The sequence below is a fragment of the Alosa pseudoharengus genome, unplaced genomic scaffold (genome assembly GCF_046254945.1).
Source record: "Alosa pseudoharengus isolate Yale_2024_CS ecotype anadromous, Long Island Sound unplaced genomic scaffold, YU_APseudo_1.1 YU_APseudo_1.1_scf_7, whole genome shotgun sequence".
In the NCBI taxonomy this organism is placed as follows: domain Eukaryota; kingdom Metazoa; phylum Chordata; class Actinopteri; order Clupeiformes; family Clupeidae; genus Alosa; species Alosa pseudoharengus.
In genome coordinates, this window is record NW_027468859.1 from 41957176 (window position 1) to 41980960 (window position 23785).

General features: G+C 38.6%; 1 protein-coding gene and 1 long non-coding RNA gene across 4 annotated transcripts in view; one reads left to right on the forward strand and one right to left on the reverse strand.

The window, feature by feature from the left end:
• Nucleotides 1-23785, reverse strand: part of enah (ENAH actin regulator) — a 205585-nt gene that overhangs the window by 139065 nt on the left and 42735 nt on the right. For all 3 annotated transcript variants that reach the window (XM_076271668.1, XM_076271667.1, XM_076271669.1), the window contains one exon: nucleotides 1885-2050. In XM_076271668.1, coding sequence (XP_076127783.1) covers nucleotides 1885-2050 — 166 coding nt within the window. The remainder of the gene's footprint in view (nucleotides 1-1884; nucleotides 2051-23785) is intronic.
• LOC143110094 (uncharacterized) lies at nucleotides 7924-12007 on the forward strand. The gene is made up of 5 exons (XR_012984061.1): nucleotides 7924-8271; nucleotides 9909-9979; nucleotides 10110-10193; nucleotides 10510-10593; nucleotides 11770-12007. It is a non-coding gene; the product is annotated as an uncharacterized LOC143110094 (long non-coding RNA).

The following is a 23785-nucleotide window of genomic DNA, read 5'->3' on the forward strand; positions in this document are numbered from 1 at the left end:
TAGTTATTGATATCAGGGATAATGGACGACACAGTGTTTGATTATCAAAAAAGTAATGCATGTTAGAGGTGGTAATGGTGGCCACGTGGTGCAGCAGAGTGGCCGTTACACTTCGAATATGCATTATTTTTCCAACTTATACCACTGTTGCCACTTGCATTGTGTTAATTTGCTGCTATAATTTCCACTTTTTCTGTTGAACCTTAGCTTTGTAAAATTGCTGTTTTACTTAGCTTACTGCAGTGCAACTTAGCTAAATGCCACCTCAGTCGTATATTACAATGTTGCCATGCTCTGATGTCTGTCAGATCGCTAATTTGTAGCTTTGTTGCAACATGACCGTTCATTTAAACTTCTCAAGGAGTTCGGCAAATTGATATACAATCGTAATGCGACTGAAACTACTTTGTAGGTGTGCAATTATCTGAAAAATAATTGATGTTGTAAAGAGCGCATCACAATAGGGAAAGCAACCAAGCAGTAGTATAATTATAAGTTAATTCCAAGTACTTTAAGGGCCTGTATCAACCTACCACATTTTTTGAGTTCACAGCGATCAGCGGGACCTTGTTGGTAATGGTAGAGGAAAACTCAATCAGCCCAGTCCAATGTGACTAAATATTAGACAACTACTGCAAACCAAACGCAAATTACAAAGCCTAGAGCAGGGGTGTCCAAACTTTTTGACTCAAGGGCCACATTGGGTATATATATATATATTCTGTTTATATAACGTTTTGTATCATTTAAATGACAAAGTAATTTTGTAATTTTGTTAATTTCTTAAGAAATACTGTTCATTTGATGCTGTTTAATTCATTTATAAATGGTGCACTGTCACTTTAAGACTCTAAGACTCTTTGCCAGCTCCACTCAAATATAGCCTATGGCTAGTGCTGTGTTTATAGCTGTGCCTTCTCACAGTTTATAAATGGTCAGTAGTGGGAACTGACAGGAACTACTGTTACCATCGCGATTTCCTTTTAAAAGTTTCTTATAAAAAGGAGATATCAATTATCAACAATGACAAGCCAGCTGGAACCTGCCGCGCTCTCACCCTCTTGTGTCGCTCAAATGCGTTCCCAATTAAATGGAGTAGCATAACGTAGTTAGATATGCTGCAATAGAGATACTATGCATCTCGATGTAACAAGCTGTTTTCCGGTTGTGAAGGTTTTGGCCCAGAAGTTCGTTCAGCATGATCCGAGCTTCTGGGTACTCAGATTAACTCTAACCTAATCTAATCTAAAGGGGGTATCGTAAAAGCACCAACTACCGCCCCTTTCGTTCGAAAATTCTAAAACAACAATGTTTTTTAATACTTCAAAATAACATTTGATAACTGAACCTTACATTTTTCAGTAGCCATAGGTGTGTATATTTGAAAAAAATCTGGTTTGGTTCTTACCAGGGCTTTTACTGCCTGAAATATCCAATTTTGTTTACCACACTCAGAGTTTAGTGCTGGGCTGGTGGGTGCATATTTCCGCCCTTTCACACGGCACAAGAACAGTTAGACCGAGAATTCTCATCGCAAATCAAAATTCCACTGGAGCTCAAAGCGGCTATCTACACGCAGGGGAAATAGGGGACGGGCGGTAATAGGTGGCGTTCCTTTATATATTTATAATGGAGGGAAGGACCATAACAGAATTAATGAATGAGGGAAGGACCATAACAGAATTAATGAATGAGGGAATTCAACATAAAAAAACATATATTGTCATATTGTCAGGTTTAGACAACTGATAACACAATGTACTAATAAAAAATAACACAATGTACTAATATGGAATATGTAACATGGATGCTTTTCAAAAAATATATCTGGTGTAGAGATAGTCGGCTGATAATCAATCCTGTCCCAATTCATCTCCTACTCACCTGATGGTCCTGTATTTTGCGGCCTACCACACGGAAGGCATTGTTTCCTGTGTGGTGGTAGATGTGAACTCTGCTGAAGCCTGTGGAACCACCAGCAGGAACCCACTTCTTATTGGCATCGTCATACACCATGACAGCGGCTCTTGCCTGACAGATACTTTGCTCACTGTGAAGGAATATTGGAAGAACCAACATGAGCGGGTAGAACACTGAATTTGAGGGGTTTTTCATCCAGGTTATTTGGAAATACCTCTGTTGTTTCAACTAGAAAACGGGAAAAAATGTATAAGTGGCAGAAAATTATAGATATACATGGAACCAAAGAAATGGCCTTGCGTTTCATTCATTGTTTGCACTTGATTGGATTAAAACTTAGTTGCTAATATCTGCAGAACAAAACAAGACATTGTGTTATTCTGATTAGGCAGTCAGAAGCAGTAAACAATTAACACACAACAACGCTTCCTTGTAAAATATGGCATTTAGAAAAGGCCAGATAGATTGAATCCAAAGGTTTGCTGCTGCTACAGCTACTTCTGCTTCTACTGCTACTACTACTGCCTGTTCAAAACATGCCTATCCCTGTAGAAAACCTGTAGCCCAATTACATGCCTGCAGGAAGGCTTCTTTAAAAATAGAATAATAGTTGGAGACGATATTCCAGCATATAATAAACATGCAATAAGCATAATTTAAAGGGACACCAGGCAAGCCTGATGCTTTTTCTCTACGAAACTCTCCCTAGCATCTGTATGTGTCGATAAGTGTGCGATCCCTCGCTTGGTCTGAAGCTCTTTTCCTTTTCTTTGCATCTTCCGTCAAGGGTTTTCGCTGCTTCTTCGCCAGCTCTGCCATTATACACACATTTGCAACAATCGCTAGCGTTTCGTTAGCCTGCCTCTGTGCTGTGGATGCAGGATGTAAACTGATCCTGCTTCTCGCAATATCTGAGACGTTGTGAGACTGAAGGTCGGCGGGTACGATACACTGAACTTGCAAGCGGGATATTCTTCCTACAGGCAGTAGGGGCAGGCGAGAAAGTCTTCATTCGCCCTGTAATGAGTCATTTAACCATAAACCGACTTACGAAGATGATTAATTAACACAAAAATGTTGCCTGGTGTCCCTTTAAGCATCACTGCATTTGACATTTTTTTACAGATCAAAATGACATAGGCCTAACAAAAGCTTTGAGTTATGTTTAGCCTAATTTAGGAACTTAATGATAAAGACAAACACCATTTTGTGGTATGATTCATTGCCATATAAATTTTGCAACAGTGTGACTGTTTTCCAAAAACAGTCTCTGATTGAGTGATGTTATGCTACAGAAACTCTGTGTCTGTAGCTGAATTGGCCAGAATAACCTATCTCAGAATGCTTGTCATGTGTTTGCATTCTAAAACCATTCTTAAATTCTGACGTAGCAATTGGAATTGTCGTTTATTTCGATTTGGGACAGTGCAGTTGGAATTTTCGTCATTTTAGTGTTCATTTTGTCAGACAAGACGAGAGGAAATATGTTCATCAACGACCTTTTTTTTCATGACTAAGACGAGACGATGACGAGACGGCAGTAATGTCCTGAAACACTGACTAAGACTATCTTAAGATGCATTATTGTTGACAAAAAAAGAAGAGACTAAAATGTTTTGCATGAAATAAAAACTTAAGATCAAATCTCTCTTCATTTTCGTCTACAAAATGAGAAGACAGAATATCTAGCTGTTAAGTTTTCAAAATATTCCGAATGAGTTCATACGCAACAGCTTTCCTGTAGGCTAGTCTACGTGCTGTTGCTGCAACACGAAACTACATGGAACAAGAACACTGGAGATTTCTGCCAGAGTTAGCAAGCTAACTACCTAAGCTTTATGCCACAATGCTACATACCCAGAAGTTGAAGCTTCTCTCATACAAACTAACATCCCCCAGAATGTCCATACGAAAATGTTCATCATGTAATGTCAACTATTTAACTAGTTAGACTGATGATGCAAAGTTTGCTAGCAAGTAAGCTAATATGGAAAGTTCGCTAGCAAGTTAGCTATGGCTAAGATGGAGAGTCTGTTTGGGGAATGTGTTGTGTTTGGGCGCATATCGCCATCTAGCGAGGCGGAGTAAAACATTAATACTTTGGCCTACGACAGTGTTTCTCAAACTTTTTCAGTTTCAGGACCACTTAACTAACCCTAGCTAAAAAAAAAAAAGATTAGACCTACTTCAACAGTAGCCTATAATTAGTCTACACAATAGGCCTACTCACTGAACCACCTTGCTTATTGTCTTTGCACTTTGCTTATTGTGTGGATTCATACTGTACGATTTAAACTGGCATATCTTACATAGACAGTGTTGCAGAACTGTTTTTACATACAAGTTGGTTCAATATTGCAAACAACTCATCTATATTATAATTTACCACGTCTGCTCACGGACCACTTGGGATTAGCTTGCGGACCGCCAGTGATCCCTGGACCACACTTTGAGAAACACTGGTCTACGAATATGACAGTGGTCCAGTCAAATCTTTTACTGTCTATGGTCAAATCCCAGCCGAGCTATAACTGTAGCTCGACTTACCTGTGCATGTAAACATACTGACTGACAAAAAATCAGAATGAGTAATTATAACAGACGAGTAGCCCTGTGGACACACAATATTGTTGGAAAATTGAGATGTGTGAAACACTATTTGACTCAAATGGTAATCAGAAATAATTTGTTATAAAAAATGTTGACTAAAACTGACTAAGACTAAGATACCTTTAGTTTTCTTTTGACTAAAACTATGACGAGACCTTTAGTCGACTAAAACTTGACTAACAAAAATTATATTTGAATGACTAAATATGACAATAACTAAAAAGGAAATTTCATCACAAGACTAAGACTAAATTAAAAATAGGTAACAAAATTAACACTACGTCATTTAGACAGAAATATATAAATAACGAGTTCATTTGATGAAAAATGTGTGCAGTTTGAACCATTTAATTTGGCAAAAGTTGAAGCAAATAGGCAAACATTATCAGTATAGCAAAGGCTATAATTTATTTAATTTATTTAAATAATTTGAGAAAAAATAACTGATTAAAAAATTAGTGCTGATTAATCGATTCTGTATGACCTTTGACCCCGAGCCGTTCTAGTCAGTAAAAATTAGACTGTAAAATGAAGGAGAGAGAAGAAAACGTGCTGCCTGGATCATTGATTGGAACATTTACTTTTAAAAAATGGCCTGATGGTGTTGATAAAAAATAAAGTGTTGAAAATAAAGCCCTCTGGAATGTCTGCAGCAAGGAATTTGCATATCACCGGAGTTCATCAACTCTATAGTCGCACATCAATGCACAGAAATAAGTGTTGACATTGAGGGGAGTGTTAATTAATTTTCATTGTGTCCCCTAGGTTATATCTGTGGCCTGAAATGCCTTGTTTGTGAAAAAAAAACTTATTTCCTCAGCATATTAGGTCATATCATAGATTATTATGCCAATTATTTGAACAGTGAAAATAATAATAAAAGAGTTTTTGAACTTTAATGTCACTAATGTTGATTATTCCATGATTCATTTGAATTTAAATATTTAAAATACGTATGTAAGTAGTATGTAATTAATTAGATTTTTTTTTTTTTATCGATTGACAGCCCTAATATATATATATATATATATATATATATATATATATTTATTTATTTTTTTAACCAACATATAAAATAGAATGTTTTGATTAAGTTTGGACATTATGTGTATAAATAGGCATAACTATCTATCTAATTTCCTAATGAAAGGCTCTCATAGTATTTTTTAAATTAAATAAGTAGTGTAAGGTAAGGTTCTTTGATAATTCAAAGCTGGTAGTAAAACACATCTCAAATGAGACTGGGGATTAGATGCTTGTACAGAAAATGTTAACATGTCGTTTCTGATAACCTATGGGGTTTTTAGGAATCATCTTCCAGTTTCAAAGTTGTGGCTCTTTAGTCTAAGTCAGATACTCAGGCCAATACACAGTGAAATGCCTTTGTGCTATAGGTCTGCAAATTTCTCAAGCTTTCTGTCATTCTGTCACCTTTCTCTTTTTTTATTCAGACAGACAGACACACAGACACAGACACACACACACACCCAAGTAAACGGTAACACTAAAACAAGGGGCAAATTGAGAATTTTGGAGGAGAAGATCAGGCTGTCTGCCGAGAGACCTGCCCCAATAGGCGGCATTGGACCATTAAACCACACAATGATCCAAAACATACAGCTAAACAAGACAAGAAATGGTTAACCGAGAACAATACCAACATTTTAGAGTGGCCCAGCCATAGTCCAGACCTCAATCCGTCAAAAAAGTCAGCACAAGGCCAGAGGGATGGCAAATAATCGCTCCTGGCTCAAAACCTAGATTGCTGTTAAAAAGGTGCAATCTAGAATCATTGTGGAGACATGGAGAGGCTTGGTAGGTATTATAAGAACCACTTTGAGAGCTGTGAATGCAAATAAAGATGTTTCCATTGATTATTTAAAAAGGGTATGAATAATTTTGGACATGTCATTTTTCATAAAAATGTTAAAAAAGATGAAAATGCTTCTTTTTTTGATTCCATGTTTCTACCACATTGTCTTACAACCTTTTGACATGTGGTAGTGTAATTTTCAGTCAGAACAAACATATTGATAAAGAGAAAATCAACATTGAATCAATATTTGCCAGGGGTATGAATAATTTTGTTCTTAACTGTATGTAATCAATTAAGTTTCTACCTTGAAAACAACAACTGGCTTAGTCACACTCAACATGATTTTCATGCCAAGCGATCAACCAAGTCTGCATTGTTAGGCTACTATTCTCCGAAAAAAATATGTGACTCTCTTAACAAAGGTCACATCAGAGTCCTGCACGGGTTCGGGTACCCGCGGGTACCCGACGGGTGACCCGCACATTTTGATGAAACGGGTGAAAAATATTCTGCTGTGGCGGGTGCGGGTCGGACACGGGTGACACGGGTCGGAATTGGCCTTTCATAAACATCACGTGCATATGTAACAATATTTTCTACAGTAACACATCCTAAATAATATGCCTGCAATTCAAGTTGATAAAAGCATTTGAAATACACGTTTCGTACGTGCCTTCCCAAAACAGGCGCCTATACTTTCATTTTTAAAAATCACATGCGTGGGATCTGCCTGCAGTCTTTCAGAACAAAGTGGCTGCACATTGATTAAAAAACGCCTAAAGATGACTCTTTTGACATGTTGTCATGGTGGAGAGAGCATGCTCGTTTAATTCCCAATATTGCCTAGATTGTGAGATCTATTGACATCCCTGCAAGCGAGCGAGATTTCTCCTATGCTTGGGAAAAGGTAGGCCACATTTTTCCCATTCAATCTTGCACTCAAATAAACAGGCTAGTGTCACACGTATTATGCCTATTTCCATAAAGTTTCACAGGCTAATGCATAATCCGGTGTAGGTTATGACCGAATCATTCCTTCATTTAATGTAGGCTAGCCTACTACTGCTGTTAATAAGTTGTGTGTGCAAAGCCGTGTTTAAATTCTAAATTAGCCATTTGCGTGGCGATAGCCTTGTAGACGCATCTGCTTGAAAAGTGTTAAAATGTTATCACTCGGGTGTTGAAAAGTAGCCAGGTTACCACAATACATCATGAAGCCTGTCAACTTCAGCTGAAGTTGGATCTGCAATGTTAATGGTTGTGTAATTAGTTCCTTAAACGTGTCTGTTTAACTCGGGTACGGGTCGGGTGTCAGTTTTATTTAATGCAGGTCGGGTCGGGTACGGATTTTAACTAGCTCTGGTGTCGGAAAACGGGTCGGATGCGGTTTTAAACATGATGGGTACGGGTAGGTGCGGATTAAAAAAAATTGGACCCGTGCAGGACTCTGGGTCACATCACTTAAGCTATTTATTGATTTTTGTAAAGCCTTTGACACAGTGCATCATCAGATCCTATCACTCCTCTCTTCTTCTGTGCTAAAAAAGCTTTCTTCATCCTTAACAAACAGGTCACAAGTACACTCAAAAAAATGAAATCTCACTATTGTTCATCTTAATAAATCCTCTTTCGTAGGATTTACAGAACAAAATTAGGTTTCTAAGGTGAAATTGAGTTAGTTGTGTTATTTCAAATCAATAATGCGTTTTTGCTGATTAACTTAACATGTTTGCATTGGATCTACACAACTTTCTTGAACAAAACGCATTAGATTAGGAAATTTGTCCCTCTATAGTTGCCGTAGCATTATTTCACAACTTATGAGGACCATGGTGAGGACTCCGCCAGTGACGGTTGAGAAAGTGAAGCTCCGCCATTTTTTCCTTGCTTACTCACGGAACATTTTTGGATCCTGTAATTGCAAGGTATGTATTTGTTGCTGTTCATTGTGTTTTTATTTTGAGTTTAGCGAGTTTGTCGTAACAACAACTTAAATAATCATTTTAGTAGATCTTATAGTGTACATGTGTTACTAAACTCGAGCAGCTAGCTTCTAATGTTAGCTACTAAATCTGTCATGGTGGCTGGCGAGCTAAGTCATCTCAGGCTAGAATTCTATCATGTTTCCCAGTTTAGTTTTACCAGAGCCCGTCTACGGAGAGCCTTGCCACTCCGTATTAAGTCCCATTGTACCGAATTTTGGTTGCAGTTCCACCAGAGTTCCACTGGGGGCGATCGCCATGAGTGCAGAATGAATGGGAGTCAATGGAGCTAGACGGCTAAATTTGCCTCTTTCACCTGATTGTCGTTGACAAATCTCAGATTTGATTGTAGTTTGTATAACTTCAACATGGGTTATAGGTCAAAAGTTGAATGAACGAGTACTTATGTCCTTTTGATTTCTTACAGGTTGGGTCGTTGTTGCCCATAACACGCTAGCATTGTGCTAATGAATGACGTCATTGACACGTTTGAAAGGCTTTTTAGAACAATTAAGTGACGTTAAAAAATATAATACTCAACCAAGTGTATTTTCTTTGCCTCCCCTTTCGAAAACAATATTCAAATTACTTGGAAAAAAATTATATCCCGAGAAAAGTGGATTTTGAGGGGTACAGCTCCATAGACCTCCATGCATTCTGCACTCGTGGACGAGCGCCCTCATGTGGAACCACAGAAGGAACTGCAACCAGTTCAAAACAGTTTAGAAACCGGAAGTTTTCCGAGAGTGGCAGTTCTCCCCTTATTAGACATTCTCTGGTTTTACTCCCTACTGAAGATAGACAGGGGTGGTGCCTTGATGGGGTTATTTCATATAAACCACAATTGAATGTTCATAGAAGTGCCAAGGTCAAGACAACTTCATGTATTTAACTGGATAAGATAGCAGCTATCGTTAGCCCCATACAAACCCTGCCTGGGTTTATGTGAATACTAATTGTTGGATCAGTATTGGAAAAGTTTAATGTTTAAACGTAACTGTTAGGTGCACCCCACTCTGTTTGACCAAATTATCCTTGTGTGTCATGAACAATTATGCAGGCTCTAAAGTCCATCAAGAAACATTTTAATCATTTTAATGTTCGTGTAGCAAACTCTGCCATCTTGCCTAGTCTCTCTGTAGCTGCTAACATTAGCCACGTGTAGCTGCAAGTACAGCAGTTGCAGGAACATCAGACTTGTCATTATTTTTGTATTGCTATCATAGGCTACTTGGCTCTCATCCGGCTTATATATCAGTTAAAGAAAGCAAATGGCAGTTTCTTGCATGGGAACTTGTCAATTTTAAGCACACACATTTGTTCTCAACCACTATATTCGGGAGGTAAATAATTTCACATTTGTCATGCTAGAAGCTGCCTACTCTTCAATGTTTGAATGATTTGTTAATCACAAACAAGTAACTAATTAAATCACAAACAAGCCAATCTAATTAAAGGTTATCTTCCTAGTTCAATTTTATTAAAATTCTCAATTGATTCTGTGATCTAATATTATTATAGTTTTACACATTTTAGTGTAAATTTGTTGAGTTTGATATACTTTCTCTTTCTCCCCACAGGCCTTTATGTGGCAGTGCAAAGAGCGCAAGACCGGAGTGTCATCAAGGTCTCATTTATTGAAGTATTACAGGTTAGCTCATGGTCACTTTGGTCACAGACACCCATGCCATATGCTAATTGTAATTCTTTCTGTATTTCCAAATGCTGGGTTGTATTGTTACTTGTTCTTCCTATCTCCTCTCCCCTCATAACGTTGTCAGAATGTCAGAACTCGACATCAACTGCTCCAGGCTGTCTGCTGTGTGTGCATAGGAAGGGAGGAGATCATGGCTGCCATTGACCAGGTTAGTGAGAAGTTGTTTTGTGCCTCCCACTTTGAAAACCTGTGATCCAATATTAGGCCATGAGCTACCGGACCTTACCATGCAACTGCTAACTTTTTTTGAAAGGTCTTACCTTGCTGACATGAATTTGAAAGTTAACATTGACATAGGGGTGTACTGCCTGTTTCAACCCCATGAATAGATTTACATTGAAGATCAGTGCGTTCCAAAAATCTCTCTTAACATTTAACATTGGGGGTTGCATGGTAAGGCATGTTAAACATTAAGATACTTAATTTGTAAATGTAAGTTGTATGTTCATTTCCCTATTTTGCAGAATCATACCATTGGCTTGTTGAGAACTTGCAACCTGAAAGCACTTGTGTACGAAGGCTCGGAGAAACTCATAAAGGAATACCTGGTAAGTGTAAATGAATATCAAAAAAACAGTAAAGCATTACAGCAGCGAGAGTAGGAGTGGTACGTCTAGTGGCAAGATGGGTATGAATGAATATGGCTTCTTATATTATTTTAGTACCCATGGACATTTCCTTGTTCATGTTTCGGTGCTTGTAATGTTTTGTTAAGTCTGTCTATATGCATATTAAAGCAGAATGCATGTTACAGCAGAACAAGTCACCATTGGTCTGTTTGTCACTGACCATGCATACACCCTTTACAGACAAAGCTTCCTAGTCTGTGTTGGTAAAATGTCACCCAAAGTTTTAATCTTTGGTTAACTAGCTTTTGAGTTAAAAGAAATCATAGACGTTAGAGGGATTTGGGAGAGCAGAGAGTCTAAAGCAATGGTTCGGAGTGAATTTCACCCTAGGGCCATTTGCACGATGACCACGAGCCAAACACACCCCCAGAAGCTTTTTTCCCTTGGTCGAACATTGGTCAAGTTCGCACTATCAGTCTATGTTTCAGCCCAATGGCTTAGCATTAGCACTTTTGAAACCAGAAGTGTATCTCGTAAATTACCCCACTAAAATGTCCGGAATATTACCAAACTTCTACAGTAGTACAAAAAGGGTCTGTAAACAACACCTACTGCAACGATACGTCGACGTCACTTTGTGATTTGGGAAAAGCCCGTAAAAGTCCTGGCAGAAAGCGATGCATAAGTTTGATAAATGCTTGTATTTTCAGGTCAACACTTATTGACCTGAAAATACAATTTCATATATCATCCAGTTATCAATATATGACTATGGAGTGTTGAATTCACTAGCTTTTCCTTTACACGTGTGAATTTCGCAAAGGACTTTTACGGGCTTTTCACAAATCACGGAAGTGATGTTGACGTAGCGGTAGCAGCAGAAGCTTTCAGGCAAGTGTTATTTAAATAAACTCCTGGTGTAGGCTACTTACAAACTTTCGACCAAAGGGAAAAAAGCTACTGGGGGGGGGGTGGGTTGGCACTCGCAATGATCATGCAAATGACCCAAGGGTGAAATTCACTCAGAACCATTGCTTTAATTTAAAGGAGATGGGAGATGTGAGGTTAATCCACTGAATTCAAACATATCTAAAGACATATACTTTTGTTTGAAAAGTCATCAATTAAATGTATTTTTTTTGGTCTGTGGTAAAGGATGCTGACTGATGCCCAGAGCCAGATGGAGAAAACCACCATCGGGATCTTTGCAATCAAACATGAGGGTGCCAATGCCTCCACTAGAAGATATAGTTGAATCACTAACAATGTAACAAAACTAAACATGCCGTGTTTAGCAGAGATATTTTTCTGTTCATTGCATTTCTATTTTACTAAAAAATGTCCCTGATGGTTTGATGAGAATGGAGCTAAATAAATGCAAATTTGTTTTGAAGACCGTGTGTCTGTTTGCTATTTGAACACATTTGTTCAATTTTATTTAGAAATGTTATGCAGAACAAATTCAACTTGTTTACTTTGGATTTACTTAAGAACTTTGTTTTTTGGATGAGTTTACTTAAGAAAGTTTTGTCAAGTGTGGTTCCACGTAACTGTATCACTTAAACTTAAATTAATATGGATGTGTGCTAGATATCTTTTTAACTTAAATTAATTGAACCTAACAATGTGACTTTGATTGAACAGGACAGTATTAAGTTGAGTCAATGTAAGAATGCTGAATTAATTGAACATAACAGCATTAAGTTGGTTGAACACAGCCATATTAAGTTGGTTCAATGTAAGAATACTAAATAAAAATGAAGGAATTCAATTACTTACCATCTACTTTATTCACTCTTGTTCAGTTAATGTTATTTATTTGAGTCAATTGAAAAGAATATAGTATCTTTAGATTTATTTAATACAGTTTCGTGGAACCACTTGACAAAACATTTTTAATTAAATCCAACAAGATATTTTTTTGAGTGTAGGGTTGCAAATGTATAGTAATTTTCTTAATCGACTTTCACTAACGTTAATGAACAATAATTGATTATGCATTAAACCTGGATGTCACCCATGTTGCTTATGAGCTTGAAAAAGAAATAAACAGGACACAGTAATAGTAATAGTAGTAAGAGTAATGAAAACATGATGTGGTCTTTTACATTCAACTTTTTAAACAGTATTTCATAGTCGCAGCAATTAATTTACTGCCAATTGCACGTGGCTTAAGGCTGCGCAACGGAAGATATTACAGGCTACATTGAAATAGGCTGGATAGGCCTACTTGATGGAACATTTCATTTCACTTTAAACTGTATTGGATAGCAATTTATTCACAGCAATTTATTGGCAAGTGGTTGGCTATGCAACACGACATGTAACGTCAGCTAGCCTAATTGAAATAAAAATGGACACCTGTAGGCCAACAAAAAAAGCCCATTAAACCATTAACCAATTGACCATTAAACAACTGCCTGAACCAGTGACTTCCTAAAGTTACAGGTCAGTTAGTCTATATGCTCTTTTTCAGAAAAATTAACATATCTATATGTTCTGGGGTGAGGTGTGCGACTGTGCGCGCAATCAGTTTACTGTCAGTCCGGCCTCTAAAAATGCTTGCTCAGATGGGACTGAGGTTGTGGGTAGTCTACACATAGATAGCGCCGTACCAATGTAGCAAGCCTCGGGAATCTTGTTGTGTTAATTTTCCACCAATCTGCAGGATTTGTATCCAGGGCATTCTGAAGCCCTGTTGTTTTTCTCCCACGCCGTTGTGCACCGAGGGAGGGGTGCGCTTTTCTCCCTCAAGATACTTTCTTCTCTGATAATAAACTTGTACTCGTAACAAAAGACAATTGAAAATGTATCAGAGTAAAGAGTAGATTACGTGCTCAAAAATGTACTTGAGTGAAAGTAGAAGTACAGTTTTGAAAAAGGAATATGGAAAGTTGCCGTTCCTCGAAAAAAATACTTTTTAGGCTTTTTCAGCCACCTTTCTGCAGCACCCTTGAGAATGCTGGCTTTTTGGCCATCAGACTAAATAATATGTTTGGCGGACACCAAACACTGCTCATCACCAAAATCATGCTGTGGGGATACTTCTTGACAGCAGGCCTTGGAAGGCTTGTAAAGGTTAAAGTAAAATTAATTCAGCAAAATATATGGCAATCCTGGAGGACAATCTTTCCAGCAAGACAATGAGCCAAAGCATACAGCAAAAACTACACAGAAATTGTTTAAAGACAACAAGGTGAATGTTCTGGAGTGGCCCAGTCAAAGCTCAGACCTCAATCCTGTAATAGAAAATCTATGGCTGGAGTTGACAATGGCTGTACACGCCCAATCCCCTTCCAACCTGACAGAGCTTGAGCAGTTTTGAAAAAGAAAAAATTAGTAAAATTGCTGCATCCAAATGTGAAAGCCTAGGCGGGGATCACATTAGCCAGCAGCAAGCAGCAGGTTTCCTATTGTTCTCTATGGTTCAGCAGCAGAAAGGTGGCAACACTGGTGTAAAGCTAGCGTTGAGCAAGCTGAGCGTTGAACTTAGTTCAACTTTCAAAGCGCAACGCGAGTGTATTCAATTGTCAGTTAAGGCAAACCGTTTGTGTTACTATAGGAACGAGATAGAACTTATTATGGTCTGAGCGTTGTGATCCCCGCCTAATTGAGACCTATCCAAGCAGGCTCTATTCTTTAATTGCAGCCAAAGGTGCATCTACTAAATTCTGACTTGAAAGGGGTGAATTTTTATGCAATTGTTTTGCATTATATATGTTTAATTAATTTGTAGAAATTTGCTCTCACTCTCATTAAAGAGGGCATTTTTGTAAATCATTGTAAAATAGGGCAAATTAAATTGATCAAGATGCCATGGAGAAATATCCAAGGGTGGGTGAATATTTTTTATAGGCGCTGCATATCAGTGATTTTCCTCATGTGTGTAAATATTCAAACTGCTGTCGTATGCTGATGATAGTGTAATTTTTCTCTCTGACCCTAACTCTGATGTCACAACTTTTAAACTATCCTCTGAGCTTTCTTATCTACATCACTGGCTAAAAGATAATCATTTAACTATCAATGTCAACCAAATATGTATTTCCACTCACCTAGAAAATGCTTATCATTTTCTGATTCCTATTCTTTTTTTCAAATCAAGCTCTTACCACCACAAAAACATACAAATACCTTGGCGTGCTCCTTGACACTTATAGACAGCAAATGCAAAAACGAACTAAGAAATTCATTCAGAAATTTAGTTTTCAGCCAGATCGGACCATATCTGTCTCTTTCTGGCTCAGAAACCTACCTACATGCAAACATTCTCTCAACATGTCAAACAAATAGCAAGACTCAATAATCTTTCTAATTGGACTCACCACTGCACTACACTCACACACTCAAATGCCATGACTTCTCAGAACTACATAAATAGCAATGCCATTGTTTTTTTTCCAGATTCAACAAAGTAGAATTAGAACACCAACTCTTACTGTTATTTTTCAAACACATAATGCACGTCAGGAGCGCATTACCAGATCAGTCACACAAGCACTTATTCCAATACCTGCCTACAAAAACAGTTCAGAGTAACAGTACATGGTCAGAGATCTTTTTTTCATACATACACCGAAATCTGGAAAGAGATTCCCTATCACATCAGAACCCTATACTCGATCACAAATTTCAAAAAGGCATACAAACACATTCTCTTTCACACTTGTAGCTATTGAGTTATTTCCATTCCTGGTCAGAATACCAGAATGCCACTCAAATTCTCTCCTTTATGTCAAATTCTTCTCTCTTATGTCGATACTGTCAAGTAAAGTGTTACCCTGTTTTGATATGATCTGTGACATGTCTGTATTGTGATGTCATCTTTGTCCTTCAGGTGCTGCAGAACAGGTTTTAAGGCCTGTAACTGCATTGTTACTTTTAATCCTTGCCTGTATAATAAATGAAAATTAATGAATTGGTATTGGCACTCCATCACAAGATGAGACCCAAATTATGCTTATTAGCTTGCACTAACAATATATGCAAACTAGAAAATGTAATTTCGAGGAAATTACCAGTGCATGAAAATGCAAAACATATTAACATAAAATGCAAAACAAACTTGATGACAACTGACAGTTGAAATGGTTGAGTAGTTTAAATAGATTAATTATTTAATAGTGAATTATTGTAGTGAGGACAATTATTTTGAAACAGTTGTGGGCAGAGGATAGCCTGGAGATTCCAGACCCTGGTAATCTAGAAAGATTAAGGGTCTGGCCACGAATAATGTAATGGCTCCACTCGAGGGGCAGCACTAAGTGTGCATTTGAAAATCTCACTGCACGCAATTTGATAACACAATACGACTAACGTTTACTGACTGATACCGGACTTCGACGCAATTGGATAAAACTACGATTGTCATCTGTTTAGCTCGCCTCTGGCCCGCCTATATCAGATACACCAATATTCAAATTGTGCTCTTGCGAGAACTCTGGAGTTTCCAGGGTAGGCAGAGGAAATAGTTGAACAGGATCTGTAGTCTTAAGAGAGCCAGATTGTATGCTTAAAGCCTGAGACAGAGTATATAGTTTAAAAGTTGAATGCAGATAGTGTAATGGATGTTGATAGACAGAAAGTTGAATGGATGTTGATAGATAGTTTAATAGGTGGATGGGTGAATGGTTTGAAGAGGCTGAAGGGATAGAAAGTTGGATGGAATGTGCCTTATATTCTTGTAGAATGGACAGACACATACAGTAGAGAGTTGGCCTAGTTGAGCAGAAAGCAGTTGATACAGGTGCAAATCAATTTAATTAGCCCATTGTGATGTCATAGTGCCAATGCCAAGTCTATGGGGAAAAATAAACAAAATACTTTTGTTCAGAAATTCTAAAACAACAATGTTTTTTAACACTTAAAATAACATTTGCTAAATGAACCTTACATTTTTCAGTAGCCATAGGTGTGTAGATTTGAACAAAATCTGGTTTGGTTCTTAACGGGAGCATTTACTGCCTGACATATCTGATTTTGTTTACCACGCTCGGAGTTATAGTGCTGGCCTGATGGGTCGCCTATTTATGCCGTTTCAACGGCACATGAACGGTTAGACCGAGAATTCTCGTCATGAAATTAAAATTCCACTGGAGCGCCAAGCGGTTGTGTACACGCAAACAACACTGTTTACAGCTCTTCGAGTCACGGTGACATGTCATTTTTGGTACATAGCTAATTTAGATACACCTATGTCCCTCACCTTCTGTATGCTATATTGAACAATACTGAATGCTCAGGTAAATAGTAAGTAGTAAACAAACTGTGTAAATCATTACTAATAAATGGCAGAAACAAACCGAATGCATGTAGCGGTAGGCTGGCCTTTTGCTGTAGAGATTTTCCATACATACAGTAGGCACTCTGATTCCATGTATGGGGCACATATATATTATTCATATGACACACAAACACAAGTAGACAAGACCTGTTTAGTTCAAAAGCTCACTTGCCATGGCAAGGCACAGATCAGGAGTGAGATGACGAGACAAGACAAGAGACAATGTTAGTATTTTTTTCTTTTTGTTGTTTTTGTTGATGTTTTTTTGGTTGTTTTTTTCTTAGCTGATAAAGACACACACATCACAAGGACATGAACACACAAAAAAAGAACACATAGTGTATGTACTAAATGGTCAGGGAAATAGATAGTAAATCAACAGTGTAAATCATTACTAATAAATGGCTGACAAAAAAAAAAATATATAGCAGGCCTTTTGCTGTAGAGATAATGACTCCCTATCCTTATCCATACAGGGCCGGCATTCCCATCTTCTTGTGATAGACTATGCATAGCCTAATGGCTCCCCTGCTCCGTGTCACCACCTCTGCTCCTGCTGTGAGCAGCATGGCCAGATCTGCCTCGCGCGCACGCGCCGAGTGGAGAGAATTTCCGCAGCTCGGACTAGGCCTACTGTCATTCTCATTGCAACTCCCCATACTGCCTCTACGTTCCCCCCTAACTGTCCTATGAGCACTTCGACCTCGTCGAACATACCCAAAGGCATTAGACAAAGGCTCCCCCATGTTACTATAGCCGCGATTGCGGAGAGGCACATGGTCAGAAGACAAAGAAGCTAGCGCTACATGGACATTACCTCCAGCCTCGCTCACCACACCACTAACATGCCTGCTAACTTCCCGATGAACACTCCGACCCCGTGAAACATTATTCCCACCACTGACATTGGGCAAACGATTCAACGTTTGTGCTTGGTGTAAGCTAAACTCTCACTTTGTCCAGCTGCATCATTGCAAGGCAGGGACGCATCTGAAGCCTGGTCACTAAACGAATCACCGTCATTTTCTGAAGGCAGATATTCCCCTTCAGAATCAGAGTCCGCGAATAGAAGACCCAACACTTCATTTCGGGTAAACTTTTTTGATGCCATTAGACGATAATCTAATGCAAATACTTGCTGACGTTGACAATATCGCTCTGATAAAGTGGCTCACACGCACACTAGCTCCGGTATTGCACGCACTGATTCAATGCGCTGTAGCTCGAAGGTTTTGTTTAAAGCATTACGTTTTTTGGACTCGGGGATGACGTATGACATGTCTGCCATCTAGTGGAGTGGAGGTCGAACGAAATATGATTTGCATTTGACTAAATCGGCCGTTTTATTCAGTGCCGCATCTAGTCGAGTAAACTCGAGCGTGGCGCCTAGAGGGTTAAATATGCCAACAATGTTACCTAGCTAACTTAGTTCATGTTTGCTAACAATGTTAGCAATGCTAACAATGTTAACCATGTTACTTAGCTAACTTAGCAAATGTTTGCTAATAATTATGCTAACTATGCTAAATATGTTAGCAATGTTAATGATGTTAACCATTAGATTAGATTGAACTTTATTGTCATTGTGCAGAGTACAAGAAATGTAGTTTGTGTCTAACCAGAAGTGCAAAAAAGCAGAAAAGTACAATGTGATATACAAAGTAAGTGGTGCATAAACAGGACAAAAAACATTGTTACTTAGCTAACATAACTAGTGTTTGCTAACAATTATGCTAATAATGTTACCTATATTAGCAATGCTAACTATGCTAACCATATTACTTAGCCAACATGGCTAATGTTTTCTAACAGTTATGCTAACAATGTTAACTATGCTAACAATGTTAACATGTTAACAATGTTTACCATGTTACTTAGGTAGGTTGCTAGGTTGTTGCTAGGGTACTTGAGGTGGTTGCTACCCTGTTGCTAGAGTACGTGCACTGGTTGCTAGGCTGTTGCTAGGGTACTTGAGGTGGTTACTATGCTGTTGCTAGGGTAGTTATGGTGGTTGCTATGCTGTTTGCTAGGTAGGTGGTGGTGGTTTAACCCTCTAACCGCCCATGTCGCAATATTGCGACAAGCGTCATTACTGAATAAAACAGACGATAGACCCGAGTACAGTGTAAAATCTCATTTGTACTCTTGACCACTAGTTGGCAGACACCCAGAGCTTCGATTCAAGCTCAACCTTTTTTTCAAAGTTTTCAGGAAGCACGCAAGAAACGCGCGAGAAACACACGAAGAAGACGTGCATTTCATCCATAACGTGGAAGCGATGCGGGCCATAGGTTTGCACAAATTGAAGCAGAAATACACCAAATGTTGAAAAAAAAAAATCACGTGTGATGAAGTCTTGGATCTGTTATTCACCTTTTCTGATTCTAAAGGAGAATGTGACCGTTTTCCTGTTAATTTGTTATGTGGGTGAAATGACAAAAAAGAAAGTAAAACTGCTCAAATATGTTCAACATCTAGTATTTACTGAAATGTGCATAATTCACGGTGGTTACCATCCAGTGACGTCATAATATGCAAATTGGTTTAGTAAATTTACCCCCTACATAAACTTCTGTTCATACTCAATGATTTTCACATTTACAGTAGGACTTTATCTCTGACCACTTGCAAGCCATGGCCTTTTGAAATTTTGATGTAAAAATCCAATAAATTTTTTTTAAATCCTGGCGGCTAAAGGGTTAATGTAGTTGGCTGGAGGCATAGTTTATGATAACAGAGTTGGAATGGCTAAACAGTTAATAGCTGAGTAGTTTAATGGTTAATTTATTTAAAAGTGAATTATTGTAGTGAGGAACTTAAACTGTTATCCACATAGACTGTAAAAAATATGGACAAAGCGTCTGTGACGTCACCCATAGATTTTCTAAAGAACGGTTATGAAGCCGTTTATGGGGGGTATGGCTGGCGCCATCTTGGAAAACCTTGGGAAATCCTAACCCCGCCCACCTCCTGGCCAATCCATATATGGGTAAAAGGGTGGGGTTTTGTATAAGACTGAGCAAACCGGTGAACCCGCCTCATCGTCAGCCGAGCAGCCTCAGCTAAGCTATCTGTAGCGTTTGGCATACAAGATGGACTGGCACAGACGTTGCTGTAACATAATTTGCTGGTAAGTTTGATCTGCTAACGTGAAGTTCGTGTATGTTTCTTAATGCCATGTTCAGACACTTTTTAATTTTGTATGCTGAAAGGTATTCGGGTGAACGGTTGAAAAGTTGAGAATGAAGAGTTGAGTTTGCAGATTCTAGCTTCTAGGTAAAAAAAATGTTAGCTATCCCTCCCTTGCTGAAGTTACAATAACATAGAGTAATTTAGTGCTAGCAGTTTAGCGTTACAGGTTCACCAACTCACGTAGAATAACTTTAGCAGTTTGCTAAGTATACTACAGTATAATCACAGATAGTTTTGTCGCGACATGGTGTGTGTGTGTGAGAGAAAGGACATTTTGCATGTGTGAGTGTGTGTGTGTGTGATTGTGTGTGTGAGAGAGAGAGAGAGAGAGAGAGAGAGAGAGAGAGAGAGAGAGAGAGAGAGATCAGAGACCCGTCAGATAAACAGAGTGGATGTAGTTGCATTACAGTGTGGTCACATAGGCCGAGATAAATGTCCCCTCTCCCCACGAGTAGGGTCCGTCTGCGGCATGGGCGTGTCATTCATTAAACGCCATTGGGCATTCCTGGTACTGCAGCATCGACCAATCACGAAGAGCTTCAAGTGACGCTGGGTATGATGTAATTTCTTCTTCCTTTTCCTCAATTTCATCCCGTGTGTTCACCGAGAAGGTTTCTCGGTATTTTCCATTGAGAGATGTCAGTAAGTTGACTACTGTTTGTTTTGACAACATTGGGGAAGTATTTCCATTTACCCTACATCACTAAGCTGTTGTTTCATCTTAATTGTATCAGAATCTGATAGTAAAAGCAACAAGTGTGGTTCGGTAATCTCATGTTATCTTGTTCATATTTAGCAGCTAGCCAGAAGAGAGCAACTTAAAACTGTTTGTAGTTAGATGTTAGATTTTGCTGCGAAGACTTTGCCAAGTATTTTCCTGTGTAGCTGAAATCACAGATAATACTTATATGGACTGAAATGACCAGAGTACATTGTTAAGTTGGATGTTCGTGTTCGTTAGCATCGTTGGTAAGAGTTCGTTGGTAAGAGTTAACGTGCTAGCTAGTATGGCAATGGCACACTATTACATTGGTGGATGTGAAGCTACGTTTTGGTGGCAGGTATAATTGTGGGTAAGTAGTGTTTGTTATTCATCTCTCTGTAATCTCTCTAGCCCTGTAAGCTGGCGGACCCCTCCCACCCTCTCAAGCAAGCAGTGAAAGGTATCACTTACTATATTTGTCCTTTGCCATTTAGTTTTATTTGTTGCTCATGAAGATGGTTAAAAAAACCTCTCTCTCTTTCTCTCTAGCCCTGCAGGACAAGCTGGCGTACCCCTCCCATCTTCTCCATCGGCCCAGTTCAGCACCACCTTCCAGACAGCAAGCAGTGAAAGGTATTACATACTGTCTCTGTACTTTGCCATTTTCTAACATGGCTACAAATGAAACAAAAACAAACTTGGCCATTTATTTGTATTTGGTGCTAATGAATATGGTATCTAATCTCTCTCCCCTTTTCTTCTTTCTTTCTCTCTCTCTCTCTCTAGTCTTACAGGACAAGCTGTCGGACCACTCACCCTCTCCATCAAGCACATCAAGTGACAGGCCAATCTTCCCCCCAGAAGTGTTACAACAAATTATTGGAGAAACACTGTGTCTTGATATGTCTATGCTAGGTGTTTTTAACAGAGTATCAAAATCTTGCTGTACTGTCTGTCCACTAGCCACTTTTTACCACTGTCTTACTGCTTCACTGTTGGCATGCTATATTAGCACATATGCATAACCCCTCCCTCCATCCCACAGCTGGATTTTGGCCACACTTATACCTATATAATGCTTTATAATCAATACTCGTATAACGGCTGTAACCCTATTACGTCAACCCATTCTTGCACTGATATAGTTTTTCTATAGTCTTTTTTATATTACCTTGTCTACTCTCTTATATGTCCATATTTATTTTATGCTGGTCTCTAGACTTTATTCTTGCACTGTTGGACTTACTAATTTGCACCATTACCATGACACTCACTCTCACAGAGCACCTTACCTTACTATGCACAGAGAATCACAGGCTCAGTCCCTGCCTCAGTCATTGCAAGCGCCTCATGCTTAATCACCCCTAAGCACACTATGGATACTGTTTTAGATTTAGTGTTATTCAGTATAATTTGTATTTTAGTATGCCCTTTATCTTCTACTGTCCTTATTGCTTAGTTTTGTTTTTTATATTATATACTTCTATTACTTTTTTTGTTGTTAGTGCATGTTGTGTGTGATGTCTGTATGCTACTGAGACCTTGAATCAATAAAGTATCTATCTATCTATCTATCTAAATCTTTCAAAACACTTGCAAAGCCCTTCCACCCCTCCATTTACATTAATGATGCTTTGGCAGAACAGGTTTTTGGGGTTTCACAGCCTATTTGGCAAATCAGTTATATGCCTATGGGGCTTGTTAGCCTACAGGTGAATAAGCTCCTAGTGTAGATAGATAGATAGATACTTTATTGTTCCCCAGGGGAAATTCAAACAAACACTAAGACACGTAAGAGTGTTTTTATTATTATTATTATTATTTAATTATGTTTTTATTTTTGAATCTTTGCAAGTAACTGAAATACATTCATTCAATATGCTTTACTGACCCCTGATGCTATCGGCCAGCCCTCTGGCTCAAAGCATTAAGTGAACTGCTGTTTCTTAATAAATAGCCTGAGTTTTTTCAATACTGTTCTTGCCTGTTCAAAAGTACAAAAACAACACCACTGTTCTTACCATGTACAACTGACCATACTGTGAATATATTAAAAGTAAATAGTTTGAGAACAATTATTTTTATTTGTATCTTTATTGAAAACATTTAATGTGGGGGGGAGTGTAGCCTATGGTATCTGGATTAGAACGGTACAAAGTCCCATGCTCTCTCCAGAGATAACTACCGTAAAACTTCAAATAATCGCTGAGTCCCTAAGAGACGCCTGTCTCTTTTAAACACCTGGCGTGGCTACAGGTTTGGGTTAAAGGCCGGTCTCCAGTAGAGGCCTGGTCTGTTTTTTAGTTTCGGGTTGTATTTAATCTTCTAAAACCAGTCAGATCGTCTGTTTAAAGATTCGCAATGACACGAAACCGTTACAGAAAGGAGGTTACAGCAGTGTGAATTAGATGTTGCACATCGTTACAAGCCGTCGCAAAGCATTCACATGTCTGGTCACAGTTGCAAGGTTTTAGAATGTTGCATGAAGTTGCTGCTCATCTCGTTGCGAAGTATGGCGCAGACTGCGCACGTTATGATTAGATGGCATTAAAAGACTGGGGTGGGGAAAAGCTAGAGTTCCAAATTGTATAACTTTTTTTCCAATATGAACTATGCCTATATGTCCGACTTCGTCATCGTTCAATTCATCCCTTGTGTTTAAAATTTGCGGATAGGCCGATGGTAAGCTTGTTTTTATGCTGGCAACAAAACAAGAACGGTTCGCGAACGTTATTCTTTATTCTAAATGCCATGGCAATAAAGAGAAAGAAGTCAGAAAAGGAATTTACCTTAGACTAGGCTATATCAGAGCCCGTCTACGGACATTCTCTGGCTATATAACCTACTGAAATAGGTTAATGATGTAAAGTCAAGTGCGCTTCTATGGGACTGCTGTGTGCGCGCACAGTTTTTATTGAGGAGTCGGAGTGGCAAGTGCTGCGCATAGTTGCAGTGGAATGTGGCTGCACAGGGCATTATAAAACTTCTCACTC